The following is a 20,564-nucleotide window of genomic DNA, read 5'->3' as shown; positions in this document are numbered from 1 at the left end:
AATCAGATTGGACAATAAATCCCCCCCCCCTGTATGTCACGCTGTTTTGAATATACTTTGATTGAGCGAGATGAAGATTGTCCCTGTTGTCGTGCCTTAAAAATTTCAACCAATTCTGACTTCAAAGTGATTGTTTTTTCTTTTATTTCCTTTTCAATTATACGTTTATTCTTCATTTATCTATTTCCTTTTTTCATGCGCCCTGGGGCAAATATATCTAAATCATTTTAAAAACCCGTGCTAGTAATTTATATTAAGCAGGGAACCTAAAACTGTTTACCACTGGTAATGTATGATTGGTGACATTGCCAGTTCACCATTTTTTTTTCTGTGTGTTATTTTATTTTTATTCTTCTCATTTTTTTCCTTTGCACTCTTTTTCTACGGTTTAGGCTGTATAGTTATGCAGAGGGGGATCTTCTCTGTTTTGTTCAATTTTTTGTTGAATAAATAGTTCCAAACTCTGAACTATGTGACTGTCAGTAAACACTTAAAATTATTACAGTGTATTTCGGATCAAGAGTTATTTTTAGATACTTTGAAAGTAATTTTAACTTCGCTTGACTAATAGCCACGTATACAAAGGTGGAGCTAGAACATCCTAGGAGAGGGGCAATTTGACAAGGGCACCTATAATTGCCCTAATTGACAATTTTACTTTAAAGAGAAAAAAAGCAAATAAGGGCACCAGAAAATTATTGAAAGGGGACACAGTCTCCCCGGCTCCCTGGATCCGCCCCTGCATGTTAATACCCATCTTTAGGTTTTTCTGTAGCTATGCTATCTTATGTAATTATCGTGTATTTATTGCTTCTTACATTTCAGAAAATAGTACGGGTTGTCTAATTATCTAAACCTCGTTAGGAACTTCCTTATCACTCCACAAGCTTTGAGCAGCATCATCCTTCATGATGTATTTCTTCTTAAGTACAAATGTAGCTTAAGTTCTGTTCTCAACTAAGTAATTATAATGACAAATTCTTGGACTACTTTAAAAAAATCTATCTGTTCAGGCAAATATTCCTATTCACTTCCGATTAAAATCCGCCCAGTGCTAACCCTAGTGCCCAGTTATAGGCTTAGGCTACATGTTAACCTCGATTTCCACCAAAAGCTTGCTGATTGATTGTCGAAGGTTGGCTCCTAAGGCTAAATAATACTAATTATAAATTAAACTAATTAACCTAAACGTATAGGCCCTGGCTATATGTTGAAATTACAGGGAGGAGACTAGGGTACGCTTAAAGTGGTGCTGACTCTGGAAATTACGCAATATTAGTTTTCAGAGTCTCTTGGAAATAATTAGGCCAAAACAATTCTTTGTTCTCCCCCCTTTTATATGACACGCAACATACTTAATTTGAAACCTATAACAATAATGAAACATAATGCCATATAAACTCTGGTGTTTATGTTCTATTATAAATTAGACTGTATAACTGATATAGCTAATGTGTGTTGAAAAATCACTTTATCTTTGCCGCCCATTTTTACTCCTACTTAACTGATTTCCCCTTCACTATTCATAACAGCGTGATTTGGTGGATATCAAATACTTCCAATTAGTGGTTGCAAACTGAAGCAATCATTGAGTCAAAAGAGGGAGACGCTTATAAACGGAACGAAAATGAGAGGGAAGACTATTCACCTTTTTGAATAATAAATAGATTGAAAAGTCCTAAAGATAACAAGAGATTGCGCCGTCTCAATAGCTATAATCTGTTGTTAGCACGTCGAAACAGAATTATTCAGTAAAAAAACTGGCCATAATTCACAAAAAAATATTCATTTGACGAGGAATCTAAAAATGAAAAATATTAAATGGCCTTTGCAAGTTGTTGGTTCAGTAGGAATATTGACGGACTTACAGTCTTTCATATTTCTAAACACAATAAAATCAAATGAAATAGCCTAATCATAAATATTGCAGAGGATGGGAGCTGACCCCGTAAAATTTTCCCCGCGGAAAATTCCCTTCGACAAATTCCCTACCCCCCGCAAAATTTCCCGTAGAAAACTCCTATCGTGGAAAATTACCCCAGGAAGATTCCCCAGATGGAAAGCTCCCCCTTCCCAGACACCTATTACCCGTACTAGATATATATATATATATGTTTCGAAAGTCTGATCGGTGTTGAGGGCAGAGGTATCTAAAAAGGGCAAGGGAGCCTAAGATCTAGTAACTTTGACTCCGGGAATAAAATTCCCCCTGAGCCCTTAGGGCAAGGATTATAAATTATATAATTTTACTCTTTATTAATTACTCTTACCCCCATCTCCTTACATAAACACCTACAGTCCCTGATTAATAGGACATCACTATATTATGAAGCAAATCAATTCAGATAAATAAAGCATTAAAATAAACACCAGAAACCTTATTGTGCAGTAGGATTGAAGGTTTTATCCTGTAGCACCCTTGTGGACATTGCATACATTTTTCAATGAAAAGGTTCTACTAGACAATTTGATCTCAGCTGAATTTTCCTAGGACAATTCCCCCGTAACATTCTCTTCATATGTGAAATTGTGCATTCAAAGAGAAAGAAAGACTCATAAAAAAAGATTATGTAGATGAATTAAGAGAAATCGTCTCCAGAAAATTTTCTCCCGACTGAAAATTATCCTTAAGGAAATCTCCCTCCCCCCTACGAAAACTCTCCCTCGAAAAATTTTTGTATGTTTCCCAATAACCAACACTATGTCTAAACAATGAACAATTTGTAAAACTTACATCCCTTTATCTCGGGGCTGTGGGGGGTCATATCGTCCCAAGAGGCATATTTATTGGGCTTTTCAATTATGATGAACTAGATGGCTATCTCAAAATCTCATTCGGATGTCTCCGAATGAAAAGCGGGCTAGTTACCCTCCACCCTGTTTGGTCACTTAAAAAGACGTTAAAACTTGTAATTTTTGTTGAAATGAGCCCTCTCCCGAGTTTATTTCATTTCTACCTCTCTCCTAAGTTTTATTTCATTTGTATACTTAGATTTCTGAGGACTCTTGGACTCTTGGATATAGAACCAAAGGTTCTCTAGGTTTGAGGAAATTTTACGGTCTTGGGCAAATTTCCTGTTGTTTTATGTGTTGCTGTTTTTATCCATGGTCATTGTTTGGCGAAAACGCAATTCCAAATACATGTAGATTAGAGCTTCAAACCTATACAGTATTGTTTTCTGATTGTTTTGAAACCAGCCGAACAATATAACACAAGCTTGTCTTTTCATTAGGATCACTTGCCTTTTTGAGGGTTCTTACCCCCTTTTTAAAATCAGGCAATGTTTTTTAGGCTCGTAACGTTCGATGTTTGACGTAAAATTTAATGAAGTCTATATAGTTGGAATAAAAAAAGGTATAAAAAAAAACCTTGTTTGAGAGTGTCGGTTACTACTGGTCCGAGTTTCTCCTTGCGAAGAGTTCAATATCAAGAACTGATTGATTCTACAGATTATATTTGACGTGGTAATAACAACAAGAAAATTTCTTTTGTCAGTGGTATCTGTCTCAGAAAGGTTGACTATGAGCCGACTCAAAAGCAAGTTCATCAACCTCTTTGCAGCCCAAGTTTACGCTTGTGATTCGTCAAGGTAGGATGAGGAGTCTTAAGATTTTTGCTTTCAGCTTCAAAGCCTTGTTTACACAATTTCAAATAAAAACTTTGTCATAGTCCTTAACAACTTCAATACTATCTTGGGAAATGACAACAACGGAAACGAAGATATCAGAGGAAAGTCCTTGGTGGTCCTTTGATGGAAGGACTGCCATCATGATTGATACGTCTTTTAATCTCATCCTAAAGAATCTCATCTCGTGAGAATCCGTACTCTAATTCAATGTTCTGTATAACCCCTGGTTCTTACTGCTGCGTCAACCCCGACCCGATTTTATTCTGGCGGAACAGACGTACGACGGAATCGGATGGAAGTTCACAAAGAAACGTAGACTTTTGCGTCGCTGCGACAAACTCTAGATCTATTCAAATCAGGTTCTCAAACTGAAGCAATGAGAGTGTTTAGCCAAATGAGAGTGTTAGCAGAAGGATGGGCCATCAGTCCCTGGAATTATCACCTATCAAATAAGTGGTCATCCAGAAAAACTTGTGGATTCCACTGGTTCTACAGAAGCAATGAGAGCATTAAGCCAACTTCAGAAAAAGGCTATTGTAGTTTATCTGTGCACAGCCCATGTGATTTGTCGTATGAATTGAAATTATTCAACGCATCTGATATTGCAGCAAAACGCGGATGGTTTTGCGTCGTTTGTCCCATGATTTGTTTCATTTGTTGCATGTCGCAGGATTTTGCGCAAAACCGCAGCAGCGGGAACCAGGATAGCTTGTAAGGTTTCTGGTCACACCACTTACAGCGTAGCATCCGTCTGACCTTCAGTTAGTGAAACCAAAGAATTTGTAATGCGCCCACGAGGGATCTGTACTAAACAGAACCAAGGTGTGAGATTTGTTCTATGGAACATAAATGGTAATTTCTTGAACAAAATATCAGTATTGGAACGTACGCTGATGAATAATGATTTAATGTGTATTCAGGAACATTTCCTTTCATGTCCTAGTCTTAGTTTATTGGATGTGAATAGAGACTTTCATACCTTTTCTGTTCCTGCAAAGCGTGTTCATTCCCGAAGTCGTACGTCTAGAAGCCTGGCAACTTTAGTTTCAACGAGTGTTCAATCAAGCTTGTTTAGTTCTTTTCTAGTAGTGAGGGTATGGTCTTGGGTAGTGATAAATGTGTACACTTTTCTAGCAGTGAGGGTATGGTCTTGCGTAGTGACAAACGTGTATTTGCCCAGTACCTGTAAAAATGTTGAATCGGAACGATTAGTTGCACAAGCTTATGAGAAACTGCATGTGTGTATTACAGAAGTTCAAAAACATCCATTGTGTTATTGTTGGGGACTTTAATGATAATATTAGTTTTTCTGAATAAGAAGTATCACTTCGTCCTTCTATTCTCTGTGGTATTTTTTTATTTTTTTTTTCTTTGATAAGCTTATTGTGCAGCCAAAAACTGAAAATTTCACATACATTCACACATCTTCTCATACATCAAATCTAGACCATGTGGTTACTTCGGTTGATATCCCAATTTCCGTAACTACTGTAATATCTAATTTTTTTCTAATTCTAAATCTAATTCTAAACCAAAATTCTAATTTTCGAAATGTATTTATAATGGATAAATAGTCGCTCATTTTTTGACTGAAAAGATAATATTTATTTTATTTTCAAACTTAAATACTCAATTCAATGGTCAATTATTAATAAATAGAACGTACCATCGAAATAAAATACAACTATTGATTGAAATAGCTCTGTTGGGAGAGTATATGACTGAAGATCTATAGATCCCTGGCTTCTTTAAGGTTTTCAGAAGCTCATTCGTCAGCAAAGTCCATATTCATCATGAGAACTGCTATAAATATCTTTTGAGGAAGCCGGTAAGTCTTGTTTATGTTGGGAAGGTATTAATAATAGAATACTAGTTGCTCCTTTTATGACTAAAAAATGCAGGGTATCAGTCATAATAGTATATGCCACCCCTGTAAAACCGACTGACGGAGATAGTAGCAACTCCAATGAATTTTACTTACTGCTACAAGAACAAATAGACAGTTACATGTATTTTTCATATTTTTAAAAATATGATATTTTCATTGATATTTTAATGCCCCAGTCGGTAAAAATAGGGATAGACGGTATCCAAGCCTAGGTAAATTTGATGTGGGGAAAGAAAACAATAATGGCTACAGACTAATACAATTTTGTATATACAACAATCTAGTTACATCTAACACAGTATTTGGTCGTAAAATGTTCCGAAAGTTAACATTGTGTTCACATGATGGTAAAACAGCTAACCTTACTGATGAAGATTACCGTCTAGTAGTGTCCAGGGTTAATTTAAAGCTAAAAAGTGGAAATTCCTTCCGGGAATGTTGGTAGACTTCAGGATAAAAATTTGGGAATTTGATTTCCAGGAACAGTTGGAGACCAGCCTGGAAAGTTTAAAATTTGACAGTGTAGAATATGGATAGAATAGTACTAGAAAAATAGCTTGTGAAGTCGTTGATGCTCTTTTAGGTTATGTAGTTAGGAATATTACTGAAAATTACCTAGGTATGATATAGAGGAGGAGGGCCTTGCACAAGAATTATTTAACTTACAGATCATATGAAAGTAAGAGAAATGTAATGAAATTGGAGAAAGTATTAAAATTTGATTTAAGGTGGTGTGAAGTGGAGGCCAAATAGAATTACCAAAGATCTGAAAGATGCTTCCAGACGATGTAACAGTAGATTATTGTACTGGTATGTAATTAAATTGAGAGATAATAGTTAATCTAGAATTGTCCCATTTAAAGATAGAAATGAGGCTAAAATTAGTGATAAGGAAAGATTTTAAGAGTGAGGGGCAAAATATTTTGAAAGTGTCGTTAATCGTCATATAGGCACACGAAAAATATAGAAAAGAATGAAAAAGTTTGCGACACTGGATGCGAAGGAAGAAGTATTTTCATGAGGAAAAATTAATGATAATGCTAAAAGATTTTTAAGTAGTGAGGCCATGGCTGTGGCTAGTGTGGTAAGTTAGTGTCTTAAATATGGTGGTTAGGAAGCAAGAGATAAGTTACAGAAGATTATGAGTATAAATTTCTGAAAAGGGGGAGTACATAGATAAATTAGGAAAACTCTTTAAATCTATTTATATGAAAGGTGATAAGAGTGAGTGTATTAATTCGTTAGTTAGGAATATTAGTGAAAATGCCTTAATTTGGATATAGAGAAAGAGGGCCTTGTACAAGTATTATTTGACTTACATATCGAGTGAAAGAACGGGCAATGTAAAGAAAGTAGAGAAAGTATTAAAATTTTGTTTAAGTGGGTATAAAGTGGAGCCAGATAGAATTGCCGAACATCTGGAAGATGCATCCAGACGGCATAATAGTTGAATACTGTGCTCGTATGTTATTAAATTGAGAGAGTAGTCAATCGGACTTGTCCCATATAAAGGTATGAAGTAGGCCACAATTAGTGATAAGGAAAGAGTTAAAGAGAGAGGGCCAAAACATTTAGAAAATTTGCTTATTTGTCATAGCTATATACAGAAAAAAATGAAAAAGCTTGTGAAGGAAGAACTATCTTCATGAGGAAAAATTGATGACAATACTAAAAGGATTTTAAAAAGAATGATGTCATAGCTGTGGATAGTGTGGTATGTGAGTGTCTTATGTTGGTTAGGATATTAGAGATAAGTTACTGAAAAGTATCCCCCACCCCCGTAGAAAGTTACTCTTGCAAACATTCCCCATAGAGAATTCCTCCGGTGGAAAATTCCCCCTCCTGATGAGAAATCCTACCTGTGGAGTGTTCCCAACCCAACCAAGAAAACCCCCCAACAAAAAATATCTGTATACTAGCAGTTGGGGTGGCACTTCGCGCCACCCCCAGGCCCCCTCCGCGCACGTAAGTCGTTACGTGCCATATTAGTTACGCGCCATTGTAGTTGTGTCCCTGTGTCCCACCTGCGAATATATATATATATATATATATATATATATATATATATATATATATATATATATATATATATATATATATATATATATATATATATATATATATATATATATATATATATATATATATATATATATATATATATATATATATATATATATATATATATATATATATATATATATATATATATATATATATATATATATATATATATATATATATATATATATATATATATATATATATATATATATATATATATATATATATATATATATATATATATATATATATATATATATATATATATATATATATATATATATATATATATATATATATATATATATATATATATATATATATATATATATATATATATATATATATATATATATATATATATATATATATATATATATATATATATATATATATATATATATATATATATATATATATATATATATGTATATATATATATATATATGTATATATATATATATATATATATATATATATATATACATATATATATATATATATATATATATATATATATATATATATATATATATATATATATATATATGTATATATATATATATATATATATATAATATATATATATATATATATATATATATATATATATATATATATATATATGTGTATATATATATATATATATATATATATATATATATATATATATATATATATATATATATATATATATAATATATATATATATATATATATATATATATATATATATATATATATATATATATATATATATATATATATATATATATATATATATATATATATATATATATATATATATATATATATATATATATATATATATATATATATATATATATATATTTAACTACGTAAAACTTGCGAATATATAACTTTCTTGGCTGTCCCATTGTCTGTGCATATAAATAGATTGTCAGGTTTACCGACTCTTGAACATGCAACATATAATTGTCCATGGGAAAAACAATCTGTATTCAGATCTATACCTCATTATTCTAATGATTGCCCTTGAGCTTTGTTGATGGTGATTGCTAATCGAACATTCCCTGTGTCCCCGTCGTCATTTATATATCCCCCTGTGCCCCCGGCGTCTCCATTGTTGTTGTTTCCCTGTGTCCCGGTCGTCATTTGTGTCTCGGTGTCCCATTCTGTAATTTCTCTTTGAGTGTCGTGGTCGTCATTTATATTCCCCGTGTCCCGGTGTCCCGGTCGTCATTTTTGTCCCGGTCGTCATTTGTGTTCCGGTGTCCCGGTCTGTAATTTCTCTTTGAGTATCCTGGTCGTCATTTATATTCCCGGTGTCCCGGTCGTCATTTGTGTCCCGATGTCCCGGTCTTTAATTTCGTCAGTCGACACACATGACGTCAGTCGACACACAAACATGACGTCAGTCGACAGACCCACAGACAAACAACTTATTTTTATATATATAGATGTTCCGGTGTCCCGGTCGTCATTTGTGTCCCGATGTCCCGGTCTGTAATTTCGTCAGTCGACACACTTGACGTCAGTCGACACACAAACATGAAGTCACTCGACACACACACACATAGACATCTTATTTTTATATATATAGATTTCCCAATAGCAAATACTATACGTAACCTATAGGCAAATTTCACAACTTACAACCCTTCCCCAAGGGGCTCTGAGGACTCATGTTATCTCTAAAGGCATAGCTATCGAACTTTTCAAGTATGCTGAATAAAATGGATGTGTCAAAATTTTGAATGAACGAATTTATGGGAAAAGGGTCTTAAAAGTGGGGCTAGTGACCCTTCAATCTTTTTGGTCACTCAACAAGAGCACTAGGGCTTTGAATTTTATGCCAGAATAAACCCTCTTTCAATATTCTAGAATCTTCTGTTCGATACGATCATTCCTGGGGAAAAAAAACAAAAAAAAATAAAACACACATCCGTAATCTTTCTACCGACAAAAATGCAAAATTCTATATTTTTGGATATAAGAGCTTGAAACTTCTACACTGAGGTTCCCTATTCTACAGTGGAGTTTTCTAAGCTTCTACAGTACGTTCATTTTGATGTTGTGATTTTCATTAAGATTCCTTGACTTTTTGTTGGTGTTTCCCTTCTTTTGTGGAAACCAAGCAGATTTTCTTAGGCTCGTAGCTTTTGACGGGCTACAGTAACTTAATGAATCTAATGAGTAACTTAATGAAATTCTTATGATATGTCTATTGACATTGTTTATTGAATTTTGTTTACTTTATCCAAATCGCTCCTTACTTTCAGTTCGTTACCACGAACTGTTTGACTATCAATTCATCATTACTGTAAGCCTACTTAACATCAACTGTTTATACTTCTTAGAGAGTACAAAATTCTGGTTTAAAACTCACCAAAAACGCGACTGCAAAATTTGCTCTTTACTTTGAAATTGAAACTGAGATAAATCAAACTCTAGTTACAACTTGATATTTTGAACATAGAGCATAGAGAGGTCCCTCTAATCCTTTGGATGCACTTCATTCGATTGTAATTGTTCTTGGCTTCTTACTAAAGTTTAACAAGATCATTGATCTTGTGCTATATATTGTAGGTTTCGAAACAAAATATTTTGAACGCAAATAATTAGTATGCTAAAATTATCTTGTTTTTCCAAAAAGACGACCAGAAAAAGTAATTCCACTGTTTTAAGTTGTAGATACACTCAGTACCAAGTAACTGTCTTGGGGGGTTGGGAGAAACTAGATACCGTCTAAGCACACTTCAGGCTAAAACCAGTTTTCCCCAAAAACTTCTTAGGTAAGTTACTAAATATAAAACAAAGTTTATTATACTCTCAACAGTTAGTTCATGCATGTTAAGTGATTTAAATTCTTGATCAAAAAATAAATACTAACAAAAAAAACTCAGTTAATTTCAGGCATGAAGATGTGAGTTATGCCCTTTATTTTTTTTCTTTTTTGTGCATCGAATTTCATGTTAATCATATTATTGTGTGTGTTTTCGATATTGTAAAAGTCATGGTTTCACTATAAATAAAAATAATACTCATAAGTTAATGTCCACAGACACATAAACAGATTTAACTGAAAAACATTTCTTAATCTACAGCTTAGACAAAAACTAGGAGGAGTAAATTATTTTGGCTCGTCTTTCTGTGTTCTATTTAAAGGATTAAAAAAAATTAGTAAGTTTTCTAAGAACACTCTCTTCATCTTATAGTAATTTTTCAGTTATTAGAGCTTCATTATTTTAGCACGAGCGGACGAATCCTGAAGAGCCCTCGTTTGACCATTGAAGCGTTAAACGAGTGTTTTTACGACGACTAGAAATTCTTTTTCTGCTTGCATTATTGTTCCCTATTCCCGTTAATAGAACCTCTATTATTTTTAAGAACGCTCTGGGGAAAACTTCAAACTAAGAGAATGGAAGTCAATATGAAAATGAAGTGGGATTCATTGCAATTTTGAGTTTTTTTTTTATTGACAAAAATGGTTATACTCAAAATGAGCGAACAATTTCCATCAATCGGCGACTGATCAAGCCATAAACCTACAAATTGATGTATTTGTTTTTTTCCCACGACCGCTTCATATCGCAATAGTGATTTTAGGATCTTTGAAGGAGTTTTTTCGATTGGAAACTAAAATTAATATTGCCATTTTTAAAATTCAAAAGTAATCAGTGGGCAAATAAGTCCCATAGCCCACTTTTACCGCCCTCTCTTCAGAGATATATGATTAAAACTTTGTGGTAGCCGTTTTCTTCAAAATGATCCAAGAGTAAAATAAATTTGCTTCTGATTATTGTATAACCCCTAGAGCCCCTGGGATAAGGACTGTGAGTTATGCAAGTCACCCATTGTTTCCATATAGGATTTGCTGCTAAAAAAGTTTGATCCTGAATCTCCAGAAAGGCTTAGATCATTAATTTTAACCTGTCAAGAATTGTCGGGGGGATACTGAACAAAATAAATACGCCCTATGTGTATGTTGATTCTCAAAAGAGCGCACCAGCAGTACTACAGGAACGACAGAGGGTATTCAGTTGAAACTTTCAGAGCATGTTGAAAATATTGAGTTAAATCAGAAGATGCTCTGTGCACCAAGGTCGTAAAAAAAATATCTGGAATATCTCAGGAATGACTATGGATATTAAGTTAAAATTTTCATGGGATGTGGAATGGGATAATCAATTATTATTTGTCAATATTCAAGGTTGTAAGATGATGGAGGTCAGAATAGCTGACGCTCTGTAGAAGCCTAAGGATTATTGAGGTTTTCAGATCATTTGATTAAAAGAAAAATTTTCCATAGCCATCCATCCTATGTTTGGTAATTTAAGTGTTATTCAAATTTTTGTAAAATTTTGTTCCAAATATGAATAACGAGCCAAAATCTTCAGTTTCAAGGAGAAACGACAAAAAAGCTTTATAAATATTCCTTTCCAAGCAAATGAAAAGAATGTATAAATTAAAAACAAACAGAAAGCAACTTAGAAAAAATCTCCCCCCAGAAAAAAATTCAAAGAAAAGTAAAGAGCTACATTAAACCAAGCAAATACAAAGATAAAGTCAATTAATAATTCAAGCCTGACGCGAGCATAACTCACTATCAGCAAATAAACGAAACTCAAAACGGACACAAATTACAACAAATAATCAAATCAAATTTAAATCAAACAGTAAATCAAACATTTCGTGGTAACAAGCCATGAGTAGGCTAAGGAGTGACCCGGCTCAATAGTAACCAAAACTCTAAAAAAAATTTTAATACCAATAGATATATCAAAATACTAGCTTATTATGCTGATTTCAAGTATATAAGTTTAGTTAAGTCTAGTTCTACCCATTAAAGGATACGAGGTCTCGAAAAATTTGATTGATTTTGGAAAAAAAGGAGGAAACACTCCCTAAAAGTCGAAGAGTTTTAATGAAAGTTACACCATCAAATTCAGTGCATTAAACAACCCTTCTGTAGAAGTTTCAAGCTCCTATCTACAAAAATGCAGAATTTTGCTTCTTTTTTGCCAAAAGAAAGATCACGGATACGTGTTATTTTTTTTTCCCCAGGGGGATCGTATCTACGTCTTAGAGAGGAGTGGTCCTAGAGCAGAGTGAGAGAGCCAATTCAAACTTAAATTAAAATTTATAGTGCCCTTTTTAAGTAACCATAAAGATCGGAGGGCAACTAGGCCCCCTCCCAAACCTCTTTTTTCCCAAAATCGTCCTGTCAATATTTTGAGATACCCATTTGGTTCAGCATAGTTGAAAGGACCCATAACTATGCATTTGAATATGATATTACCCCCCCCCCCATAGCCACAGTGAAAAGGTCTTTAAGTTACAAAATTTACCAATTTCCCGCATTGTATTTGTTATTGGGAAGTATGTATACATTTTCGGATGCGGGCACAAAGTTTCTCCTATTTTTTTCCGAGGGGGAATTTTCCATGGGGAGGGAAGTTTCCAGGGGATTCATTTGTCAGGGAAAATTACACACTGAGGGAATCTCCTTTTACATGTCTTGCTTTCTCTTTTCCGTTTCAATTTTACTTAGTAGTCCAGGGTAAATTTTCACAAATATTAAGTTGTCTAGAGTATATTTCCAAGAGGAGGGGATTTTTCCGTGTATTTTCAACTGAAAAGTTTTTCAACCTAAAGAAAACAGCAAAATTAAAACTAGAAACCAACAAAACTCCTGAAAGACAAGTTTCAGTTCATTAGAACAATAAGAAGCTTTTATAAAAGGACTAAAAAACTTTAACGTAAAGAGCAAAATTAAAAATCAAAACGAACAGAAATTTTTACGTATATAAAAGGGATCGCCCCCTCCTCAACACCTTGCTCTTTACCCTAAAGTTGAATTTTATCCCAATTCTTTAAGAACGACTCCTGAAACACAAGGGTTATTTAGAGCAATAAGAAGCTTTTTTACAAGGACTAAAAATCTTTAGCGTAAAGAGCAAGGTGTTGAAGAGGGGGCAATCCCCGTTTTATACGTATTAATTTCTGTTTGTTTTAAGTTTTAATGATGCTCCTTACTTTCAGTTGAAATAGCTTCTCTTTTTTTCAATTTTTTTTTATTTACCATAAAACAGGGGCTTGGCTAACACCCTTCCCGCCATCTTAAGACCAGAATATCAGCTTCGCTTTCTTGGAAACAAAATACATTTTAAACGCTTTCTGTTTGAAACGTTAACAAATTCAAAATTGGTGAGACTTACAATAATGAATATCAATACATGTTAAACTATCAATACACATTCATTTGCTGTTTTATTATTCAGTGATCTTGCTTATGATTTCGATTTTATTTATTTTTCTTTATATTATGATGAATATTGACACATAATTAAATTGAATATTGAATATTGAATATTGAAATAAAATTGTTATCGATAAAGCAAAAATGAAATTCGTGTTCGTCTTACGCTTGAATTATTATTTGACTTTATTTCTCTTTAACTTTGGCTTAGCTTCGAACTTTAGTTTTTTGAACAATGATTTTTTATTAATCTTCAAAAAAGTGAAATAATATCTTAATCATCAAAATTTTCAAAGGTTGGAAAGTCTTAGTCGGACATTTAAAATCCCCGTCTTGAATGTTCCCCCACATAGCTCTTTTGTTAAATTAAAATAAGCCCACGCTAGAGAAAGAAATAGACTAAAAACAAAAATTTAATTTTAAATTTGAATTAAGAAGAAATTTTTTTGTGTTTGTCTTAAGATTCAGTTTATAACGAAACTTTGTAGTTATTAAAGCAAGGTGGAAACTCTTTAAAAGTGGTGATGGGTTTAAATTAAAACTGTGTCATTGCACCCAATGGGTAGCTGAAGCTTCCAAAAAGAAAGAAAATAGCGGTTTAGGTTTTATTTCAAAAAGTGTGTAATATGCATCCTATATTCAATATATAGGATACTAATATAATATATTCAGATAATATGCATAATATGCAGTGCATTTATTTCAAAGTGTGCATCATAAGTTGTATGAAATCATGCAACTGAAGATGCAACTAAATAACATCTGAAGATGTTAGTTTAAATCGGAGATTTCCAAACTGTATTGATCAAGAAAACTCTTTTACAAAACGAATTGATGCCCCAAACCCCAACAGCCAAATTGCTAAAAATCTGCATTACGTTGGTATTTTAACTTATTGATACAAAATACTTACCAATTTAAAACTTTTAAATTATTTAATTGAATAAACTTTACCTTATTTTTTTACGAAAATTTAACAAAATGAATAAAGCCTGACTTATGTACAAATCAAGTGTAACTTAAAATTATTAATGAAAATTATGAAGGAACACTTAAGAAGGCCATTATTTATCAAAAAGGAAACAATATAATCGCAAAGCAACGATAAAAACAAGAATACCAGTGCAATGGATGACCATCTACCATCTTAGCAAAAACTTGATAATATTGGTCAGTGGCATCATTAAATTCCCAAGTTAGTTTATTTTCAAATGATTTTGTCAAAAGCGTTTGCAATCATATTGAAACTATTTTGATGATGTATAATGATTAAAAGCGATTTGGTATTTTTCAGTCGTGTTTTACAAAGTAGTAGTATGTGCTTCAATGTTATGTTGAAACCAGAACTTCAGATAATCTTCGTTCAAATTCTTTTTAATTGTTTCCTCTATGTTGATCAACTGTTCTTGCATTATCACATTGGTTTCTTCCATGACTGTAATATTGTGCGGATGTATTATCCATTAGTAAGTTTTATAAATTTAAGAGATCCTCAAACCTTTTGGTAAATTCTATGTTAAATATGCCCACTTTATAAGCATAGGATACAATAACATCGTCTTGAAGTGTTTCCAGTAATTTTGAGAAATTAAGTCGAGAATACTGCTGAATATATGATCTGTGAAACCAATTTCATAGTCACTAAGACAAATAATGGTTGACAGAATACATTGGGCTTATACAATTTTCGCTATATGTTTGCACAATTGGTAGGTGGGGGTAAGATTAGGTTAGGTTAAGTTAGGGCTAGGTCACTTTAAACCCCTCCTTTTTAATGTGTAAATATATAGCCCAAATTATATAATTATGTAAATAAATATTATACTTTCATCATGTTTTGGTATATTTTATTGTGATTAAACTAACTTCACTTCTTAAGTATGTTTGGTATAAAACATGAGTGCCAATAGTTCTTCTCAGCTTAAATTCTTTTATAAAGGATAAGTTTTCCCAAAAAGACGGATACTCTCAGCTTTGTTTTAATTAATATTGTTTAATTGGTTTAAAATTAACATAGTCGCCCGGCAACGCCAGATCAATATTGATAAATGTGCCAAAGATATCAATCAAGTAATAAATATATGTTTTATAATTGTTTAGATTCCTTCTATGAATTATTTACGTAATTTCTTTTCTCGTTACACGGTTTCACCTTTCTGCTCATTTTCTAATTGTTTTATTGTTTTTTTTTTCTCTTCTATTTTTGTTCTTTTTTGTTAGTAACACACCCTCGCAAGCAACGCTTTTGGTGTACTACCGATTGATTTTGTCTGTGTTATTTCTTTTGGTTAATAAGTTAATACTACTACTACTACTACTACTACTTCATATTGTGAAAACTCCAACAAAGATTGAAAAGCTGAAAATTTCACTAAGTCAAACCTTCTTGATTGCCAACAAACTCCGGTGTGCAAACACAAAGTCTATTATATTGTGGTTTTCCTTACACAGCCGAGCAAATTAGGGAGCTAAGACCACAATGAGAACCAACCATAAATATTGCAAAATCAGTCACAGTAAAAACAATGTTATTCGTAAAAAGTTTTGTTAGAAAAAGACTGATAAAAACATTTCAAAAAGTAGATTCTCCTTTGGTGTCATTCCCTAAACATTTAACAAAAAGTAGTTCTTCGCCCATATATTTCGCCCAGCTTTAATATAATGAATATCAACAAGCACATGAAAGATATTTACAATTGAACTGATTACCTTGCATGATATTTTCTACATTTATCGACTTGTTGAATTTATTTTATTTTAAACTAGCTGTTGGGGTGGCACTTCGCGCCACCCCAACACCTAGTTGGTGGGGGCGCTTCAGCCCCCCCCCCCAAGACCCCCCCCCCCCCGCGCGCGTAAGTCGTTACGCGCCATATTAGTTACGCGCCATTGTAGTTGTGTCCCTGTGTCTCACCTGTGAATATAGATAGATATATATATATATATATATATATGTTTTTAACTACGTAAAACTTGCGAATATACAACATTCTTCGCTGTCCCATTGTCTGTGCATATAAATAGATTGTCAGGTTTACTGACTCTTGATGGGAAAAACAATCCATATTCAGATATATACCTCATTATTCTAATGATTGCCCTTGAGCTTTGTTGATGGTGATTGTTAATCGAACATTCCCTGTGCCCCGTCGTCATTTATATATCCCCCTGTCCTCCCCGGCGTCCCCGTTGTAGTTGTGTCCCTGTGTCCCGGTCGTCATTTATATTCCCTGTGTCCCGGTCCTCATTTGTGTCCCGGTGTCCCAGTCTGTAATTTCTCTTTGAGTGTCCCGGTCGTCATTTATATTCCCTGTGTCCCGGTCGTCATTTGTGTCCCGGTGTCCCAGTCTGTAATTTCTCTTTGAGTGTCGCGGTCGTCATTTATATTCCCTGTGTCTCGGTGTCCCGGTCGTCATTTGTGTCCCGGTGTCCCGGTCTGTAATTTCATCAGTTGACAAACAACTTCATGACGACATACAGCTTAATCCTTATAATGACGTCAGTCGACAAACATGACGTCAGTTGACACAAAAACATGACGTCAGTCAACAGAGACACAAACAAACAACTTAAATATATATATATATATATATATATATATATATATATATAGATACGACAACTATTCTTCGTGCGAAAATGATAAGTTAGCACATGTAAAACATTTTGTACAGTACCTTAGAAATTCCTCCTAAGAACTTGAGTTAGTTAGTAAATTTTGAAATTTAGACATAGTCGGCTCTCAAAATAAATTCTCGCTAGTGTTGACCCCTAGAATGCTGATTTTGACTCCAAGAGGTCAGGTTCACCTACATTGCAAATTCCTGGCGTACATCCTGGACTGTGTTTTTTTTTTGGAGAAATATGTTTATCATTTCAGTTAGCGCTGTCTTCTTTTTTACACCAATAGCAGCACATCCAAGAATAACCTTTGGCTTTTTGTAACCGTGATTAAACAAAAAAAAATAAAAAATCTGGAAGCCATTTTCGTGGAAAAATGTTGGGATTTTGTTTTCCACGGTTTTTGCAGGACAATTTTTTTTTTTTTTTTTTAACTCAAACACCTATAAGAACTATTCCTAGACTAGAGACTGCCTCAAATGAAAATCTTAACTCAATCATGAGAGTGACAGTGCATTTCTTTTTTAGACTCCTAGTCAATTTCTTTGTTTATTTTTAGACATATGTTGACAACAGACTGCATTGCATTGGCCACATTTCAGCCAAATAACAATTCTTTTCCATTTGCGCTCCCAATTCCCCCTTTTTCTGCCATACTTTCCGAGTTCCGTATTTTGTGAAGTTAAGCTGTGCGAAAATATACCATTCGCTTTCCTATTCAATTTCCTTTTTAGTTATAACACTCAACAACATTATAGTCCCTATTTAGAGCCCTTGAAAAAGGCCCTCCTTAGCAAGGAACTTGTCAGTAAGATTGTCTTAAAAGCCACTGTTTAAAATAAGAGAGATATATTGTGCGTAGGCTAGGGGTACTGAATCTTAGTACTATGGCCAGGATCGGCCTGATATTAGGACTCAGATGGTGCCTGGTAGCATAAGTAAAACGAAACTAGTAAAACATGTAACTGGTGTAATTCCACTGATAATCGCGTTATTTAATTTATTTTTCGAACTTTCCAAAATACCGATTTTGCGTTTCCATTTTCCGTTTAAAAGCCCTAAGCAAAAACATAAAAATTTCACGACCTTGAAAACCATGAAAAATCATATTCTAGTATGTCAGGGTTACCCTCCTTAAGATTTTTTCTTGGGCCCGTGCTATGCTTAAGTATTGTGAAAAATGATTAAATAAAATTGTACCGTCAAAGGAGTAACAAACAAAAATTTTACATTAATTAGTGTCTTTTAGAAAATAAAACCTTCCAATTGAACCCTTGTAAAATCTATTTACAATGATTTTTATATCTATATATATAAAAATAAGTTGTCTGTGTGTCGAATGACGTCATGTTTGTGTGTCGACTGACGTCGTGTGTGTCGACTGACGAAATTACAGACCGGGACACCGGGACATAGGGAATATAAATGACGACCAGGACACTCAAAGAGAAAGCGACCGGGACACAAGGAATGTTCGATCAGCAATCACCATCAACAAAGCACCGGGACACAAATGACGACCGGGACACAGGGAATATAAATGACGACCAGGACACTCAAACAGAAATTACAGACCGGGACACCGGAACACAAATGAAGACCGGAACAAAAATGACGACCGGGACACCGGGACACAGGGAATATAAATGACGACCGCGACACTCAAAGAGAAACCGGGACATAGGGAATATAAATGACGACCGGGACACTCAAAGAGAAAGCGACCGGGACACAAATGACGACCGGGACACAGGGAATATAAATGACGACCAGGACACTCAAAAAGAAATTACAGACCGGGAAACCGGAAGACAAATGACGACCGGGACAAAAATTACGACCGGGACACCGGGACACAGGGAATATAAACGACGACCGCGACACTCAAAGAGAAATTACAGACTGGGACACCGGGACACAAATGACGACCGGGACACAGGGAAACGACAACAACGGGGACGCCGGGGGGCACAGGGAGATATATAAAAGACGACGGGGACACAGGGAATGTTCGATTAGCAATCACCATCAACAAAGCTCAAGGGCAATCATTAGAATAATGAGGTATAGATCTGAATACAGATTGTTTTTCCCATGGACAATTATATGTTGCATGTTCAAGAGTCGGTAAACCTGACAATCTATTTATATGCACAGACAATGGGAAAGCCAAGAATGTTGTATATTCGCAAGTTTTACGTATTTAAAAATATATATATATATATATCTATATTCACAGGTGGGACACAGGGACACAACTACAATGGCACGTAATTAATATGGAGCGTAACGACTTACGCACGCGGGGGTTCTGGGGGGGGGTTGCGATATATATATATATATATATATATATATATATTGATTAAGCCTAGAAGAGATAATCTTTATTGAACATGGTTTTGGTAAATTGTGTTATCCATTTTGGAACTTATTGGTTTAATTTAATTTTAAATTAAGAGCATAATTTGCTCATAACTGTTTTAAATGGAGGGTGGGATATCTCAAGGAGCATCACAAGCTTAAGAAGTAGCAGATTCTTCTGTAATTCAAAATGAATTGGAGTTTCAATATTATCTTACCTAATCGCTTATTTAAGGAACCTACAATCAAGGCGACTTCCAGTGTTTAGTAGCGGCTCAATTGCTACACGAAGTACCTCTGAAGCTTGAGAGAGGAAGATTCCAGAGTGGGAGGGAAGAAATAAAAACTCAGCAAAATGACAGGATAGAACAACAAATTAACAATGCTGTACATTTTCGTATTTCTTGTGGTAGTCCAGAAGGTATCAATTCAAATATTAGTTTCATTAGCTATTAGCAAGAATTTTCTAATATTGAATTCGTGGTATGTATTTACACATCAGTATTATACACCTGATCACTTGTACCATGGTCTTGATAAATGTTGCTTATGAGAAAAAAGTTCTAAGGTCAAACATGAAAAAATAACGTATAGATTGGTTTCAGTTAAGACTTTTACTGATTATAACATTTAATTTTTTTCGTTTGTTTTCTTGTTTTTACAGTAATAATTTTCTCCTTTTGTACCTATAATTTTGACGGTTATTTTTTTTATTATATTTGATATACTGTTCTCGCCAATGACAGATTTATTAACG

General features: G+C 33.8%; 1 protein-coding gene across 1 annotated transcript in view; it reads left to right on the top strand.

Annotated features, from left to right (window-relative positions):
* The window catches only part of LOC136041299 (barH-like 2 homeobox protein), a 67,851-nt gene that overhangs the window by 3,895 nt on the left and 43,392 nt on the right, over positions 1-20,564 (top strand). The window contains exon 2 of the mRNA XM_065725950.1: positions 20,043-20,228. Within this exon, the coding sequence (XP_065582022.1) occupies positions 20,043-20,228 (186 nt within the window). The remainder of the gene's footprint in view (positions 1-20,042; positions 20,229-20,564) is intronic.

Source organism: Artemia franciscana, chromosome 1 (genome assembly GCF_032884065.1).
Source record: "Artemia franciscana chromosome 1, ASM3288406v1, whole genome shotgun sequence".
Lineage (NCBI taxonomy): Eukaryota > Metazoa > Arthropoda > Branchiopoda > Anostraca > Artemiidae > Artemia > Artemia franciscana.
This window is presented reverse-complemented; position numbering and strand designations above follow the sequence as displayed.